Source organism: Meles meles, chromosome 12 (genome assembly GCF_922984935.1).
Source record: "Meles meles chromosome 12, mMelMel3.1 paternal haplotype, whole genome shotgun sequence".
NCBI lineage: Eukaryota > Metazoa > Chordata > Mammalia > Carnivora > Mustelidae > Meles > Meles meles.
In genome coordinates, this window is record NC_060077.1 from 77635357 (window position 1) to 77653263 (window position 17907).

The 17907-nt window shown below is 35.7% G+C and overlaps 1 protein-coding gene across 2 annotated transcripts in view; it reads left to right on the plus strand.

The window, feature by feature from the left end:
* The window catches only part of WDR7 (WD repeat domain 7), a 372785-nt gene that overhangs the window by 95949 nt on the left and 258929 nt on the right, over nt 1-17907 (plus strand). For both annotated transcript variants that reach the window (XM_046025300.1, XM_046025301.1), the window contains exons 15-16: nt 6361-7130; nt 8398-8486. In XM_046025300.1, coding sequence (XP_045881256.1) covers nt 6361-7130; nt 8398-8486 — 859 coding nt within the window. The remainder of the gene's footprint in view (nt 1-6360; nt 7131-8397; nt 8487-17907) is intronic.

A 17907-nucleotide genomic window follows, 5' to 3' on the forward strand; every position in this document is an offset into this window, starting at 1 on the left:
TTGAAGTGAATGATGCAAGAGTAAAATTATCGCCAACATTCTAAATTTCTCTAAATCATAATGACATGCCTAAAATATTATTATAACGTTGGTTTTAGGGGACAAAGCTACTGGGTGTTTTAGCAGACATGATTTAAGTGAGCATGTATTCAAATATATAATAATGATAAATGTTGTAACAGGGACACATCAACATTTTCTCCTTTGCAGGTTGTAAGTTGTTTTCTTGTTGCTGGCAGTGCTGCTTATGGTGTGCAGGTGTGTCCATATGCTGAAAAATACCCGGGCTTGAATAAGGATTAATCTCTTGATCATAGTTCTGTCATTTTCCTTGGGTTTTTCACTTGAGATACAATTTTATCTGCTACTCTTAATGTGATTTCCACAGGTTCGCTTTCAGTGATGAGCAAGCAGTGCAGTAATTTTTTCCTTTTGATGCATTTCTGTAATATTTTTAGTCCAGTTCTTTATTTAGTATTTGAAATGGGTAAGTCTGTATTTTCCTGTATACAGAAAATGTAATTTTAATAGGCTTAGCACTTACAATGGAAATGTCAAATATAACTGTCTTACTAGCTCTTTAAAGTACATTGTGTGTCTTTTGCATTTATGATTGAGTTTTACTAGCAAACTTGAGACCATTTTATTTGAATATATTTTATGATTTAGCTTTTCTTGCTGCCCTTTGTCAAGTAAGTTTTGAAATTAATTGCCTTAAGTACAAAGGCTTTATTTTCTTTTAAGCATCTTGTATATAATGGACACTCCACAAGTATTTGTTGAATTAAGTTTCTGCCATGATACTGTAAAAGGGAATTTGCAAACACACATTTCAGATGTTCTTAGTAAAGGTAACAGAACAAGCATACTACTTTAATAGGAATGTTAGTGACTTTCCAGAATTAGGTAACCTGTACATGAAACTGTTAAGACTATAAGATGACTCGAATGCATTAGTTTGTTCTAGATATATATGTATATATCTTGGGATTGAGCTAAGAGATCCTTGGAGTTTGGTAGCTGTTTCTGCTCATTTTTCTTTAATCTTAGTGTGACGTATTAGAATATCAAACGTGCCTGTGATCACCTCTGCCGTCTCCGTGCATTTCGCTTAAGTGCTACCCTCACAACTTTGCTGGATATCTGTATCTTGTTGTAATAAGCCTTTAAGTCAGTAGAATCCATTGACAGATGTTACAGGTCATATGTAGGACTTGGGGATGAATCATTTTCTCTTTCTTTCCTTTAGTCTCCCTCTGTTCTCATCTTCCTTTATTATCGCTGTCTTTCCCCCCTCTTTTTCTGACTGTGGCATGCTCGTAGGTACAGTTTCCCCATGGTGACACAATCAGCAGCACCCAGAGGTTGTGATAAGCGGAGTCACACACAATCACATCCAGATATCATGACACCAGACACCAGATAACCTTTCAGTTGTCCAAGCACATGGGCTGTCTGCTGGTGCAGAGACAGAGAAGAGACAGAACCAGAGCTGATCTCGGGGTGCTGAAAGGGGCACAGATGTGGTTGACATCAGAGGGGAGAGCTTAAAAGCTGACCTTGTGTCCTCACTCTTGCCTTCTTTTTTCTTCAAGCCCCGCTTGCTGCCTCAATAATTTCCTTACCAAACATGTTTGATTTTATACTCTTTTTGGTAGTAATGATCTCCCTTTCTCCTAATAGAATTTTGTAGATCTTTACTAGAAAGACACTATTTACTAAGGTATTGTGGTGGGCTCTTGATTTTACCTGATGCTGTTTTTAACCTATTTTCTAAACATAGTGACATGGCTGTCTACCCAAAGAAGATATTAAGATGATGTTTTATCTTTTTCTGGTACTTGATGAACCCTGATGCCAAGAATAATGCCTGGACCATAGCAGCAACTTAGTATGTGGTAGCTATCAATATCAATTTTCATATCAATAATATATTAGATATAATGTATTATAAACAACTTTATCATTCAAATTATTGTCAGTAGGTACAAAGCGTTAAGCATAGTGTTTGACATTACACATCCAATGTTTGGAAAAACAAATATGCAGCGCAGTGGTGTTAAAAATAAAAGGGTAATGTATACATTCTTCATCCCATCCCATCTTCTACATTCTCAGTACTGTGGCGTACTTTCATTTTCCCTCATCTGGATGGCTTCTGTTTCCTCCCAATTCATATTCATGACTCTGATCTGTTCAGCCCACACTGCTGGTGGATGAACATCTATAAAATTAAATTTGATTTTGTTATTCCACTCTTTTAAAGCCCTTAGATGGTAGTTGTCAAGCTGTACTATAGCCTGAAGTTGTCTGGGGTTCTCATTAGGCAGGTTCTGATCCATTCAGGTCTATGCATACTGATTCGGGCCTGATATCAGGCTCAGGAACCTGTATTTTAACAAATAGCCTCAACGATTCTGAGAGAAGCACTGCTTTAGTGATTCCCAAGCCTGCAAGATAAAGTTCAAAAGCCTTCGTGTGAACCTCTGTGTTCTCAGTGAACCAACCCTTACATTCCTTCCCCTCATCATCTGTGGCTTCATTTCTGCTGTGTCCCTTATTGTATCTTGCAATCCTCCTTTCTTCAAAGCACCATTCTTACTACATTGTCATGGTGTCTTTACATGCCATTATGTATATGTGAGGCTTGAGTTCCATTACTAGAAAATCATCTTGTTAGTCTTTGTATCTCCAGTGTCTTGCACCAACACAGGCAAATGTGTAGAAAATGAATTAAATACGGGAATGAAATTCATAGTCTTGACTTTTTAAAATCATATTTTGTAGAATATTAATTTATTTTACCTACATTCTTTAGGTTCTTAAGCTGGGATTTAGAAATTATTTCCTACCTTCCTTTAAACATGATACAGTTCAGAACAGAGATTTAAGCAAAGGAGGCAGAATTAGTAATAATTATGGCAATAATTTTTGGAAGAGCAGCTACTTGAGACTTTTTTTTAACAGTTTTCTTTAATTGAGATATAATTGACATACAACATTACATTAGTTTCAGATGATTTGTATTTGTATATATTGTGAAATGATCACCACAGGAGATCTAGTTAACAGGAAATGCTTCTCCAAGGATGGGTAAAGTATGACTTGAGGGGCTGTGCGAAGAATGAGAAAGGAGCATCTTCCTGGTATAAGCAAAGGCCCAAACATGTGACACTGCATGGTTCTGGAAGATACAAGTGTTTTAGGGACACCTGGATGGCTCAGTTGGTTAGGCATCTGCCTTCTGCTCAGGTCATGATCCTGGGGTCTTGGGATCCAGCCTGACATCAGGCTCCCACCTTCTCCTTGTGCCCATCCTCCTCCTCCTCTTTGTGTTCACTCTCTCCCAAATAAATAAAAATAGAAAATTAAAAAAAAATACAAGTGATTTCATTGGGCTGTAGTAGAAGATATGGGAGTTGTGATGAAATTGGAGGCAGAAATATAATTTGCTTTGCAAAGAAGTCTTTACTTTGGAAAGATTGTATCCTTGGATTCTAAAATGCCACTGAAGCCCTTTCAGCTAGGAAGAAACATGGTCAGATGGGAGGGTGATTAAGGCAGAAGAGAGACCAGTTAAGGAGATTTATTACAATTTTATGATTGAAGAGTTGATTAACAATTTTAAATACTTTTATAATTTTTTTTATAATGTCCTTTGTTCATTCTGCCATGTACTCTGATAGGCTTACACAAGATGAGTAAAACATATTTCCCGTAGAGTACAAGAAAATGTAAATATGTAAAATACCTAACTGTATCAACATAGCCAAGGTGTATATGTTTGTGACATACAGTAGATAAAAAATTTTATGGGAGCTGGATCATTATGGACAAACTTTCCTTTGGAGAATTAGGGTCTTGGTGGAAGAGAAGGGATTAGAATAGAACAAAGAAGAATATTTTGGGCAAAGGAATAAATGAAAGGATTAATGGGTGGAAGACCATGGTTATGGTATGAGAGCCGGTTTGTTAAAGCTGGAAAAATACTTGGTATCAGACCGTAATGGGCCTTGAATGTTGTGCTGAACGATTTTGTATTTTATCCTGAAGCTTTATTTTCTGCTTATGAGAATAATATATAATGGCTATATACCATTTAAGAAATGTAGGGAAATATAAAGAAAAAAGAAGCTAGTCTGTAATTCCATCACAAAATGTAATGACCAATATTTTCATGTATTTCTTCCCAGTGTTTCTCACCATGCTCAGATATATACTTAAGCATTCAATAAATGAAATCAGAACTATACTCTGTGTGTGTGTGTGTGTGTGTGTGTGTGTGTGTAATTTTATCTCACTTAAAATTGGAACAGGACGGGTGCCTGAGCGGCTCAGTCTGTTAAGTGTCTGCCTTTGGCCCAGGTCATGATCCCAGAGTCCTGGGATCAAGCCAGCAGGGAGTCTGCTTCTCCCTCTCCCTCTGCTCCTCCCCCCATTCAGTCTGTCTCTCTTTCCTTCTCTCTCTCTCTCTCTTTCTCAAATAAAATCGTCAAAAAAAAAATTGGAACAGGAAATTTTGCCATGTGGTTAAATGTGTCCAGAAAGCACGATGTGTAGTGATTGCAGTATTTATTCTTATTATATGGCTACACTTAAATTATTTATCTGTTTCCTTATTGTTAGGCTCTTTAGGCTTCAATTTAAAATAATGGCTACCATTTCACTGAACATCTTTGTACATAAATCCATGTCTGCATTTCTGACTATTTAGGATAGGGTTCTAGAAATAAATGCACTGGATCAAACTGTCTGAAGGTCTCACAATGTATTTTGCTACATTGCTCTTCCAAAGGCTGCTTTTTAAATTCATGCCTGCAGTGTTTGACTTCCATTGTATTCCTGGATATACTGTGTGCTAATTTTATAAATGGTATCTTGTAGTTATTTTAACAGTTATTTCCTTGACAACTAGTTAGATCTGGTTCTTTCCTATATTTATTGACTCTTTGTTTCTTTTACTAAGAATTGTCCTTGATCTTTATGGTATTCTCCCTCTTATTTGGGTAAGACATATGTATATAGATTGAATTGTAACTCAGTCTTACTTCTGGCACATTTTCCTATTTCCTATTTGCCTTTTAATATTTTTACAGTAGTGAGTTTTATAGTAGTGAATCTTAAATTTAAGTATGTTTGGAAAGCTCTTTCTCATCTTGAGATCAGATATATTCACCTGTATTTTGATTTAGTTTTTAATCCATATTTTCCATTTCTCTTTATAACCCATGACAATGGCAGCTTTTTGGCGGAAGAGTGATGTGACTGGATTTGTGCTTCAGAAAGAAGTCTTGTGGCTGTGTGGAGCTACGTTGGAATAAGGAGAGACTGGGGCAGTGAACCCCACTGAGACAAGAAAATAAGGGTCCAGATGTGGTGACAGTGATAGGGGGGATAGAATGGAAGAGGAAGGATTCTCCACTGACGGCCTGGCAGGCACAGCGGGTTCAGTGGCAGCGTGGACATTGGGACACATTGACTATGAGGTGCTCTGGGACATCTAGATACAAGCGGTTGTAAGTAGAGGATTGAAACTCCAGGAGGCTGGTCTGGCTGATGATGGAGATTAGGGAGCCACAGGTGTCAGTCCCAACGTAGGAGGAAGGATGAGTTTTCAGGGCAGCTGACGGCTGAGAGGGGAGGTCAGAATTAGAAGGCTCACCAGGAAGGGAAGCTGGGAGAGGTAGCTTTTAACTTTTTTTCTTTATGCTTTTCTCTCACTCCCCCAGCAAAAATAACGATGTCAGATATTGCAAAGAGCTCAAGGAAGAGCAGGACTGAGAGTTTCCTTGGATTAGCCTCCTGCTTTCTCTACATTTGGCTAAAAGGGGCAGTAGAGGGGGAGAGAGATCTGTAGAAGAGGGGGCACGGTCAAAGCATAACACTCTTTGTGGGAATCTCAGTAGACCTGAGCATGTTCTGTACTGAGGGAAAAGGATCTGTGAATAGGGAGAGAGTGAAGGGAACGTGGAAAGAGGAGGGATTTGATGGTACAGCAACCTAAAGGGACGATTCGCTGTGATAAATGGATTTTTCTTTCAGATGGGCCAGTAGTTCATGCTCAGAGAATTTGCATAGAGGTTACTGACATTTTAGTCTCTTCTGTGAGTAAAAGGACTCTCTGCTACAATAGCAATTTTTTTTTTGTTTTTAAATAATTGACCATTTTATAATTGTTTCAGCATAAAATCCTCATGAATTCACATTTTTGATATGCTGCTGATTGGTGCAGTTCGTGCGTTACTCTTAATGGTAGAGGTACCGAATGTGCATTCAAGTTCCCTGTTTGTTGCTCATCCGTGAATGTAGGCGATTAAACACTTTGTAATTATGACCATTTTTTAAAAATATTTTTTGCAGGGAAATTTGCCTAAATATTCTCATAACTCCCTGATGGTTCAAGCAATAAAGACGAACCTAACAGACCCGGACATACATGTGCTTTTCTTTGATGTGGAAGCGTTGATTATTCAACTCCTGACTGAAGAAGCCTCTAGGCCGAATACGGCGCTTATTTCCCCAGAGAATTTGCAAAAAGCATCTGGCAGTTCAGACAAAGGAGGCTCTTTTCTAACTGGAAAACGAGCAGCAGTTCTCTTCCAACAAGTGAAAGAAACTATCAAAGAGAACATAAAGGAACATCTCCTTGATGATGAAGAGGAGGACGAGGAGATGATGAGGCAGAAAAGAGAAGAAAGCGATCCAGAGTATCGGTCCAGCAAATCTAAGCCATTGACCCTATTAGAATATAATTTAACAATGGACACTGCAAAATTGTTCATGTCGTGTCTTCATGCCTGGGGTTTAAATGAAGTTCTGGATGAAGTTTGCCTTGATCGCCTCGGAATGCTGAAACCGCATTGCACAGTATCTTTTGGTCTCCTATCCAGAGGAGGTCATATGTCCCTGATGCTTCCTGGTTATAATCAGCCTGCTCGGAAACTGTCACATGGGAAAGCAGAAGTAGGAAGGAAGCTGCCAGCAACCGAGAGTGTTGGAAAGGGAACTTATGGAGTGTCCCGAGCCGTCACTACACAGCATCTCCTGTCTATCATATCTTTGGCAAATACGTTAATGAGTATGACTAATGCAACTTTTATTGGTGATCATATGAAGAAGGGTCCTACCAGGTGTGACCATGATAGTTTGATTTTATTCTCATATTTCAGGGGAAAAAAAAAGAATGAAACCTCTTTTATTTTTCTGTTTATTACTTTTTTTTTGGTTCTGCCCACTTTAGCATTTCTGTGTCATCTCAGTGTTTCCCCTTGAAATTTTAAAACACAACATGCATGATTTAAAGCATGTTTAATCTTTATTCAAACATACTACATAGCTATTTAAACTGAGTAGCTCAATTCAGGTTAAGTAAGTGAGTTATGGACTAGCTCTTAGAACATAATAGAATTGTATCTACTTAAAGTTTGCATTGACATTTAATTCAAAGTGTTATATTTGGTTGAAGTGCTCCTTTATGACTTACATGTAATGAATGATAGGTGTTTAGTGATAAGCTTCAGAATTTTGTGAGAATTTTGTCAGAATTCTTCAGTTGGGAGAGAGAAAACTTTAATTGTAAGAGAGTATTATTTTAATATTTCATGAATATTGAACCTGATTTGTTATTATCTATTTTCTAGAAGTCATGAAGGCAACTTTTTAAACTGTGGTTTTATTATCCTTTATTGAGAGTTGATCATATTGAGAAATTTTAAAAAATCAAATACTTAAGTAGTACCTACCTAGTGTCTGGTTCTGATGTAAGTACTTTTATAGATACTAGGTCATTTATGCTCTTAACCCGACAAGGCAGGCACTGTTATCCTTTTACTACAGATAAGAAAACTGAGACACAGGTTAAGTGATGTGTCTAAGGTCACATAGGTAGTTGAGTGTTGTTAAAGAATTCACCGTGAGGCAGACTGCCTCAGGAGTTCCAGATTTCTCATGCCATATTACTTTTTTCAGATTTTAGAGATGAATTCTTTTAGACTCACCGTATTGTTCCGTGAACTCCTTTGGACCAGTCATATAGGGAGGGCTGAAATCTCAGCCTGCTAATACTGAAGAATGAAGGACTAATTATGATATTTATTTGTCAGTGGTAGCACATTAAACTGTTCATAAATATTTCTTAAATTAGTATAAAGCATAAATTGTAGATAGGAAATTTTTGCTTGCTATTTGCTAATCATTCAATAGATTAAAATTTGAAAAGGAAAATGTTAATAGGTAACAACAAAAAAACCCATCTTTTGGGATAGTAAATTGAAAATGTTCTGTGTATTTTTCTTTTGCAATTCATTGAGGACTAGAAAGTTTAATATTTTAAATGGTTCTGGAAATATGAAAGTATGAATGTACATATACATATATTTTCTTCTTTTTTTTTTAAAGGCCACCTCGACCAAGTACCCCAGACCTTTCTAAGGCAAGGGGTTCCCCTCCAACTTCCAGTAATGTTGTGCAAGGACAGATTAAACAAGGTAAAATTAAATCTTATTAAGTAATTGACCTGACATTTCAGCTATAGAAACTGAGGAGGCATAACTAATGTATAATCATAACATTTTGTTTGTCTCATATTGTTAAAAGAGAGAAAAGTTGTTATATTCCAGATGTAAATATGGATAATTAAGATGTCAGTTAAAAATAAATCAGATTTATTTAGAAACTGATAAATGAGCATATTTCACGTAATTTTGTTGTACTGTCTTTGACCTAATTTTTATGAATTAGGGGCACCTTAACTTGACAACACTAGTGTATTAATCATGTGTATCTTGAGTTTAAAAGTTTTACCTATTTTTTAACTACATTTATAAATGTTTTAAATTCATGTTTTCATACTGTATCTATTCTGTTATTTGACAGTAGTTCATGCTTTGTAATCCACAACTGGAAAAAATTTCTTTTTATTTATGTCATTATATGTCTTAATTTTTTTTTTAAGATTTATTCATTTGAGAGAGAGAGCATGAGAGGGGAGAAGGTCAGAGGGAGAAACAGACTCCCCATGGAACTGGGAGCCCAATGCGGGACTCGATCCCAGGACTCCGGGACCATGATCTGTGCCAAAGGCAGTCGCCCAACCAACTGAGCTACCCAGGCACCCCTGTCTTAATTTTTGTCTACAGCTTTGTTTTTCATTAGTAGATAGAAGAGAAAATTGAGTTTTTCTTCCATTATTGTCTTTTATGTCCATTATAAGAGTGACAAATAAGGCAACCAGAGTTGGGGGGTGGAGAGTCACTTCTGCTTAGAGAGCTTTCCTTCAGGCCGAGAGTTAATGCTGACTCTTAGAATGTGATAGAAGTGAAGAAGAAGTGAGCAAGAGATGAGACAATGAAGGTTCTGCCTGTGAATGGTGACTTCAGGGTCTTCTTTTTTCTATAGTTATTTGTTTGTTTAGGTTTTAAAGATTTTTTTTTTTTTAACAATTTTTCCCTTCCCTAGAACAAGTACTTTTCTCTTTCTTAGCTTATTATTTGGTATTTATTTTAATATCTTTAAAGAGATGCCTGATTTTCAGTTTTAGGCACTACTGGCTTCTCATTATGGGCGATAAACTCCCACATTCTCTACCCCTACTCCCATTGTTCATTCCAACCCCTCATGCTCACATCCTTTATTACCCTTCCTCTGATTAAAAATATAAACTCATGTAAAATAATTGTATGTTATAGAAAAGTTTTGGTTGGATAACTCTTTATACTTGTGTATGTACGCAAAATGGAAATATGTAGCTGAGTGACTTTTACATGCTGAATTCCCTTGTAACTACATACGTGGACAAGAACTTGAACATTGCCATCATGCCAGAGGTTTCTGGTATGTTCCCTCCCAGTCATTAGTGCCCCCTTCCAAAAGTAACTACTGTTTTGACTTCTGGGAAATCACTTCCTTTCTTTCCTTTAGAGTTATACCACCTAAGTTTAAAGCCCTAAATACTGTAGTTTAGTTTTGCTGTTGAGTTTTATATGAATTCCGGCAGTCATGGAGTATGTATTCTTCTGTTTTTGGTTTCTTTTATGAGATTTTTCGATGATACTGCATTTGAGATTTGCTCATTTCCTTGTTCATTTTTATTGTTCTCTAGTAGTCTGCGGAATGAGTGGACCACAGTTTCTTCATCCATTTTCCTATCAATAGACATTTTAATTATTTTCATTGTTTTTCATAAATCTGCAAACGTTCTTGCATTTGAATCTTAATGTACCTTATCAGTATCAGTATTTCTGTTGTGTATATAACTGAAAGTGGAATTTCTGCATATGTTTAGCTTTAGCTTTAGCAGATAATATGTTTTACTAAGTGAGTGACTAATATACATCCATCAAAATGGCTAAAGTGAAAAAGATGGAAAATACTGGGTTGGCTAGGATATGGAGCAACAAGAGGTCTCATACACCATTGATGAGCTAATGCTCAGCAGTGAATGTAGCTAACCCTGAATATTTTCCATCTCTTTCACTTGAGCCATTTTGGTGTATGTGCAGTAGTCTCTCAAGTGTTTAATTTACATCACCCATTTCCATCAAGGTTGAATACTTTTAGGTATGTTTATTGCTCATTTCTATATATGTTCTTTTGTGATGTGCCTATTCAACTCATGTGTGTCTACTAGGTTTTTTTTTTAAAAATGACTTGTAAGGGTTGATCAGTGACTGTCTTTGATATGAGCCCTTTGTTTTATGTATTGCAAATATTTACTTGCCTTTCGCTCTTATCTTTGAAATTCAGCATCTCTCAATTTCAGTGGAATCTAATATATCAAAATTTTCACTTACGATTAATATTTTTGTGTCCTGCTCGAGAAGTTACCTTGATACCCCTCCCCTGATATCATGAAGATATCCTTCTGTTTTATAAGCTTTATTGTTTTACCCTTTTTATTTAGATCTATAATCTGCCTACAATTCAGTTTTGGGTATAACGGGAAGCAGGGGTCCTGATTTGTTCCCCACTGCTTTGCAGTGCCATTCTTGTCATAAATAAATGTTCTTCTATATGATCTGTTTCTGGGGCTGTTTGGGCCCATTGACTTGCTTGTGTATTCTTGTGCTTCAATTACTGTAGCTTTATAGTAGGACTTGGTATTCAACAGATAGTGTCTTCCCATCTTATTCTTAAAGAATGTCATGGCTATTCTTGTTTCTTTGAATATCTCAATTGTCATTTTGGAGCTAGTTTCTCATTTGTTATAAAGACCTATTGTGATTTCAACTGCAGTTTTATTGAATTTGTAGATGAGTTTGAAGAGAATTAATATCTTTGTGGGTTCATTCATTCAGTATATTCCTGTATTTATTTAGGTCTCATTTAGCTATTGTAACTCTTTTACAGTTTTCTGTGTAGAGGTCTTATATACTTTTTATTTAGATTTTTTTCCTAGGTAAGGATTTTTAAAATATTCTTATAACTGGTATTGAATATTTTGTTTTCTGTGCCTCTGGCACAGAAATGCAGATGATTTTTATATGTTGACTTTGTATCAAGCAGGCATGCTCTTTGCCCGTTATTTGTAATACTTTATTTGTGGATTACTTTGACTATATGGACAGTCATATGGGATACTTTCTCTATTCCCAATGTTTTCCCTTTAAGCTTTCATAATTATTATATCTCTTGTATGCTTTTTATAAGTAATTTATAGGAAATTAACTTTCCATTTTTCCTTTGCTAAGTGTTTATCATCAGTGTATTTTGGGTTTTATCATGCTTTTTCTGTATCTATTGAGATGATTATATAATTTTCCCTTTTATTCTGTTTTGATGTATTATCATCTTATATATTGTTGAATTTGGCTTAATATTTTTTATTCAGGAAAAAGTTTTCTCTTCTTCCTCTTCCTATTCCTTTTTTTTTTTTTTTTTTTTTTAAATAAGAAGGCTCCATGCCTAGCATGGAGCCCAACACAGGGCTTGAACTCATAACATTGAGATCAAGACCGTTTAAACTGAGATCAAGAGTTACACACTTAACCAACTGAGCCAGCTAAATGCCTCAATTTTCCTTTCTTCTAATGCTCTTATGAAGTGTTACATTATGCAGGTTTCAAAAAATGGATTAAGGAATCTTTTGTTTTTTTCTGTTTGTGTAAGATTGACATTCTTTCTTCCATGCATGTGCAGTAGAATTTGCTGGATTTAGATCTAGAGTTTTCTTTGTGGAAAGTTTTAAAAGTTTAGATTTATTTTCTTTCATTGTTATGTGACACTTCAGATTTTCTCTTTCTTCTTATGTCAGTTTCATTAAGTAGTACATATTTAGCGATTTTTCTAGTTCTTTTAAATTTGTCATCATTTGAAAAGATACTTCTTTTAAATTTTTTAATATCTGTGATGATACCATCATTTTTGTTCCTGATGTTGCTAATCATTTGTATCTTCCCTCTTTTTTCTTGATCAGTCTCATCAGGCACTTATCAATCTTATTAGTCATTTTAATGAATCCTCTGTGCCTTTGTTTTTCCTTTTCTAAGTGCATATTTTTTTCCTATCTCACTGAAATCTGCTCTTCTCCTGTTTTTTTTTTTGTAGTTTAATATGCAGTTTATTTTTAACTGCCTAAGATGGATGGTAACTTACCAGTTTTTAGCCCTTCTTCCTTCAGAGTACATGTCCAAAATAATGTTATCTGTGAATAAAGACAGTTTTGCTTCTTTTCAGTCAGTTTGAATTTTATTTTCTTACCTTATTGCACAGGTAAGGACTTAGAGAATGATGTCGAATTGAGAAGTTAGAGCAGTCATCCTTGCCTCATTTCCAATCCATGGGATAAAGCATCCAGTCTGTATTAAGCATGATATTAGGGGCGCCTGGGTGGTTCAGTGGGTTGAAGACTCTGCCTTCGGCTCAGGTCATGATCCCAGCATCCTGGGATCAAGTCCTGCATTGGGCTCTCTGCTCAGCAGGGAGCCTGCTTCCCTTCCTCTCTCTCTGCCTGCCTCTCTGCCTACTTGTGATCTCTGTCTGTCAAATAAATAAATAAAATCTTAAAAAAAAAAAAGCATGATATTAACTTCAGGTTTTTCTTAAATGAGCAGAATGTTAAGTCAGGTACCCTCTATTCCTAGTTTGCTGAGATTTTAAAATTTTGAATGAATGTTAGATTTTGTCAGATGATTTTTCTGCAATTGTTGAAATTAGCAAATGATTTTCTCCTTTATTTTCTTAAGACAAAGTACATGAACTTTTGAACTTTAAAACAATCTTGAGGGTGACTGGGTGGCTCAGTTGGTTAAGAGACTGCCTTCAACTCAGGTCATGATCCTGGAGTCCTAGGATCAAGTTCCGCATCAGGCTCTCTGTTCGGGAGGGAGTCTGCTTCTCCCTCTGACCCTGCCCCTTCTCATGAGTGTGCTCGCTCTCTCTTGCTCTCTCTCTCTCTCTCAAATAAATAAAATCTTAAAAAAAAAAAAAAATAAAACCCTTGAGATCTTATGTTAGACAACACTTGGTCATGATGAATTATTCTTATAGATTGTTGGTATAATTTGCTCAAATTTCTTAAAGAGTTTATGTTATGTTTATTAGAAATTTTAGTCTACAGTTTTCATTTCTGATAATGTTCTTTGTTCAGTTTTGGTAATAGGATAATGCTGGTCTTGTAGGAATTAGGGTGTTATCCTCCCCACCCCACCCCCCTTTTATTTTGTATTTTCTGGAAGGGTTTGTTTAGGATTGATATTATTCCTTATTCGTTTTATCTAAATTCACTATTGAAAGTATGTGGGCCTGGAGTTTTCTTTATGGGAAAGGTGTTAACTACAGATTTAAATGCTTTAATAGATACAGGGTTATTTAGATGTTTTATCATTATTATTACATTTGGGGTGAACTTTGCTATTTTCTGTCAAAGTTATTGGGGAGAAAAGCTTAATATTCTCTTATTTTTCTTTTAATATCGTATCTGTAGGAATTGAAATGGTACCCCCCTCTCATTTTTGTTATATATATTTTATGTTTTTTTTTCTTTTCTCCTGAGTAGTCTGGCAATGGTTGTGGCTTTCATTATCCCTCCTCGCATTCCTATTAGTTTTTGCTTCATGTATTATAAAACTCTCTTATTAGGTACATAAACCTTTTCTTACTGATTTTTTTTTTTTTTTACTTTTGTCATTATGAAATGACCTCTTTATCTTTGATAGTATCTTTTGCTTTGAAAATCTACTTCGTTTATAATAATATGGCCAGTTCAGCATTTTCGGTTACTGTTATTAGTGTGGTATGTATTTTCTTGTCCTTCTACTTTTCACCCATTTGGGGTCTTTACATTTAAATTGTGTTTCTTATAGGCAATATGGCCTACTTTTTACTGTAGTGTTTAAGCCATTTACATTTAATGTGGTTGTTGATATAGTTAGTTTGAATCTGTCATTCTGCTATTTTTCTCCTGTCTCGTTTGTTCTTTGTTCCTTCTTTTTCTATTTCTGCTGTTTTCTTTTATGATTTCACTTTATCTCCTTTATTGACTTATAAGCCAATTGTTTATTTTGTTATTTTAATGGTTGTTTCAGAGTTTCTAGTCTACAGAGATCATTAATTTATAGAGTAACTTCAAGTGATATTATACCATTAACATTTAATATTAAAACTAAAATGTTATACTTGCATTTTTTTATTTCCTGAATTTTATTCTATCTTTGTTTTGTATTTTACATTTACGTATTTTATAAACTCTTCAAATCAGTGTTATTTAATAGTTAATTGTATTTTAAAGAGATTTAAATAAGAAAAGGAATACATTTAACTACGTAATTACCATTTTTGGTGTTTTTCATTCCTTTATGTAGATCCAGATTTTTGTCTGGTGTAATATTTTTTTTTCTGCCTGAAGTAAATATTTCTTGTAGTGAAGTTCTGCTATTCTTTCAGCTTCACATCTGAAAACATTATTTGCTTTTGATTTTGAAAGATATATTTTGTCTGGTATAGAATTCTAGGTGGACCATTTGTATCTTTCAGTACTTAACAGAGGATACTCTATTATCTTCTTACTTGCTTTGTTTTTTTTTTTTTTAAGATTTATTTATTCATATGAGAGAGAGAGTATGCATGTGCGACCACGTGTGGGTATGGGGAGGGAGAGGGATAAGCAGACTCCCTGCTCAGTGTGGAGCCTGAAGCAGGGCTTGATCCCAGGACCCCAAGATCACAACCTGAGCTGAAATCAAGAGTCAGATGCTCAACTGAGTGAGCCACCCAGGCGCCCCCTTATTTGCTTTGTTTTTAACAAGAAATCTGATGTCATCTGTATTTTCCTATTTAACATTAAAAAATTTTTTTTTACTTTATTACTCTTGCTGTTTTAAAGATTTTCTCTTTGTTACTGGTTTTGAGCCATTTGCTTATGAAGTGCCTTGGTGTAATTTTCTTTATGTTTCTTGAGGTTGAGTTTATTGAGCTTATTATTTTTTATAGTTTTCATTAATTTAAAACATTTTTCAACCATTATTTCTCCAAATATTCTTTCTATTCTCTCCTCTCTTCTCTCTTTAGTGGACTCAAATTATATATACATTAGGTCACTTGAAATTGTTTCATAGATCACTGATGCTTTATATTTGGATTTTTTTCCCCCTGTGTTTTCATTATTTAGTTTCTGTTGCAATGTCTTCAAGTTCATTCATCTATTCTTGGCAATATCCAGCCTGGTATTAAGACAAACCAGTGTATTTTTCATCTCAGACATTATGATTTGCATGTCCATAATTTTGATTTGTATCTTTTTTATATCTTCATTATTTCTATGTAACTTTTTTCAGCATATTAGCTATAGTTATAACGACTGGTTTAATACCCTTATTTGATAATTTTGACATCTCTGTCAGTTTGGGGTTCATTTTGAATGGATCTCCCCCGCCCCCATCATGGACTGTGCTTTCCTGCTTCCTTGCATGCTTGGTAATCATTATTAAATGGCAGACACTTGGATTTTACCTAGTTGGGTACTGAAGATTTTTATATTGTTATAAATCTTTTCTTTTTTTTTTTTTCTTTTGTAACTTACATTCTGGATATAGTTAAGTTGCTTGGAAGCAGTTTGATCTTTTTCTGGTCTTGTTTTTGATTTGTTTGGTGGGTTTGGAGTCATGCTCTAAGGCTAATTTCCCATTACTGAGGCAAGAGCTTCCTGAGTATTCTATCTAGTATGCCATGAACTATTAATTTTCCAGTCTGGCTGGTGGAAGCAACATGGTCTGTGGCATTGCAGTTTCTTCACACACATGAACTGATCAGTGCTCTGAATATTCCAGGGGCATGTCTGAAGAACGTGATCTTTGAAGCTTTCTTCTCTCTGTCAGTGGATTCTAGCTGCTCTGGCTTCCTGAGATCCTCAGCTCTGTCTCTTCAACTCAGGGAAACTGGGGGGCTCTTCCTCAAACCTCTTCCCATATCTTGGTCGAGAAACTCCCACAAAGCAATAAGCTGGGGCAGTCATAGTGCTGTTTGTCTCCCAACTCCTGACTCTCAGTTCATCATCACTTGATGTCCAGCGGCTTGAAACCATTGTTTTATGTGTTTGGTTGGGGAGTTGTTTTAGATGGGATTATGAATCTGTTTCACGTTATTCCATCTTGGCCAGAAGTGGCAGTTCCTCTCCCTTTACTTTTAAAATGTTCTAAATAAACTATTACTTCCTAAAGTAAAAATCCTTTATGTTGTATAGAGTTTCAGTGTTTTTAGAGCCATTACTTCAGAGAGAAATGGCAACAGGCTGACAAAGGTAAGAGACTTGTTTAAAATATGGTTAGTTATAGTGGTATGATTAGGATACAAGAGCACCTTTTAACTCTTAAGTCTGTGCTTGTATTTATGTCCTAAATTCATTGAAATTATCTTCCAGTTTACACAGTACAAATCAGTGGCAGGGCATAATCTCCTCCATTTAGTTAGTTCAGAGCTTCGTTGATGGTCAGTTCCCGTTAGGGGCGCCTGGATGGCTCAGTCGTTAGGCATCTGCTTTTGGCTCTGGTCATGGTCCCAGAGGCCTGGGATTGAGCCCATTTTGGGCTCCCTGCTTAGAGGGGACCCTACTTCTCTCTCTCCAGCTTCTTCCCCACTGCTGGTGTTTCCTCTCTCACTGTCAAATAAATAAAGAAAACTTAAAAAAAAAAATCAGTTACTGTTAGAGATGGTATTTGTTTTCCTCATCATTATCATCTTTATTATCATTCTTTGTAGTTGATGTTTTTTCTTGGATTACATTTTCTCCCTCTGTAATCCTAGCAGATACAGTTTAATTTGTGACATTGTTGTGATGCATTGTGTACTCCATCACTGTTACGGCATTGAACTTACCTGGTCAGGTCCTTTGATTTGAATACTTTAATGTTGCTCCTCTCATAAAGCGTCAGGTTTTGAGAGCAGTGAAGAGGGGGAGGGGGACACTAAGAACGGAGGCTTTTTAAAGCATTTATTTAAGGCAGTAGAGTTAGGAATTTCCATTTGAAACAATACAGATGCTTATCTTTTAAAGCGAATAAAGGTTAGCAATCTGTAGTGAGAGTTACATTATAAAATACTTTAGGATGGCATGATGAAACTCACTTTCTATTTGAATATTGAAAATATGAAGTGATTATCTCTTTAATAAATATATATTAAGCCCTTTTTTCCTCCAGCTCTGTTTGGGTCATTAGAAAAATTAGTCTAATGTATACTCTCTTGAGTAGTTTATATACGTCTATCTAGTAGATAACTCAACGGACATAAACAGCTAGCTAGTGTGAGAAACGGTAAGAGAATGGACAAAGCTCTGAGTTCTCTGACTAGAGTAGAGCAGTGAGGGTATTACATTTTTGTCTTTCTGTTCTAACTTAGCTCGGTTGGCTTTCAGACATTTTCCTCTTTCCTTATGTTTTCTTTTCCTGACTCCCACTACATTGCACATTGACTCAC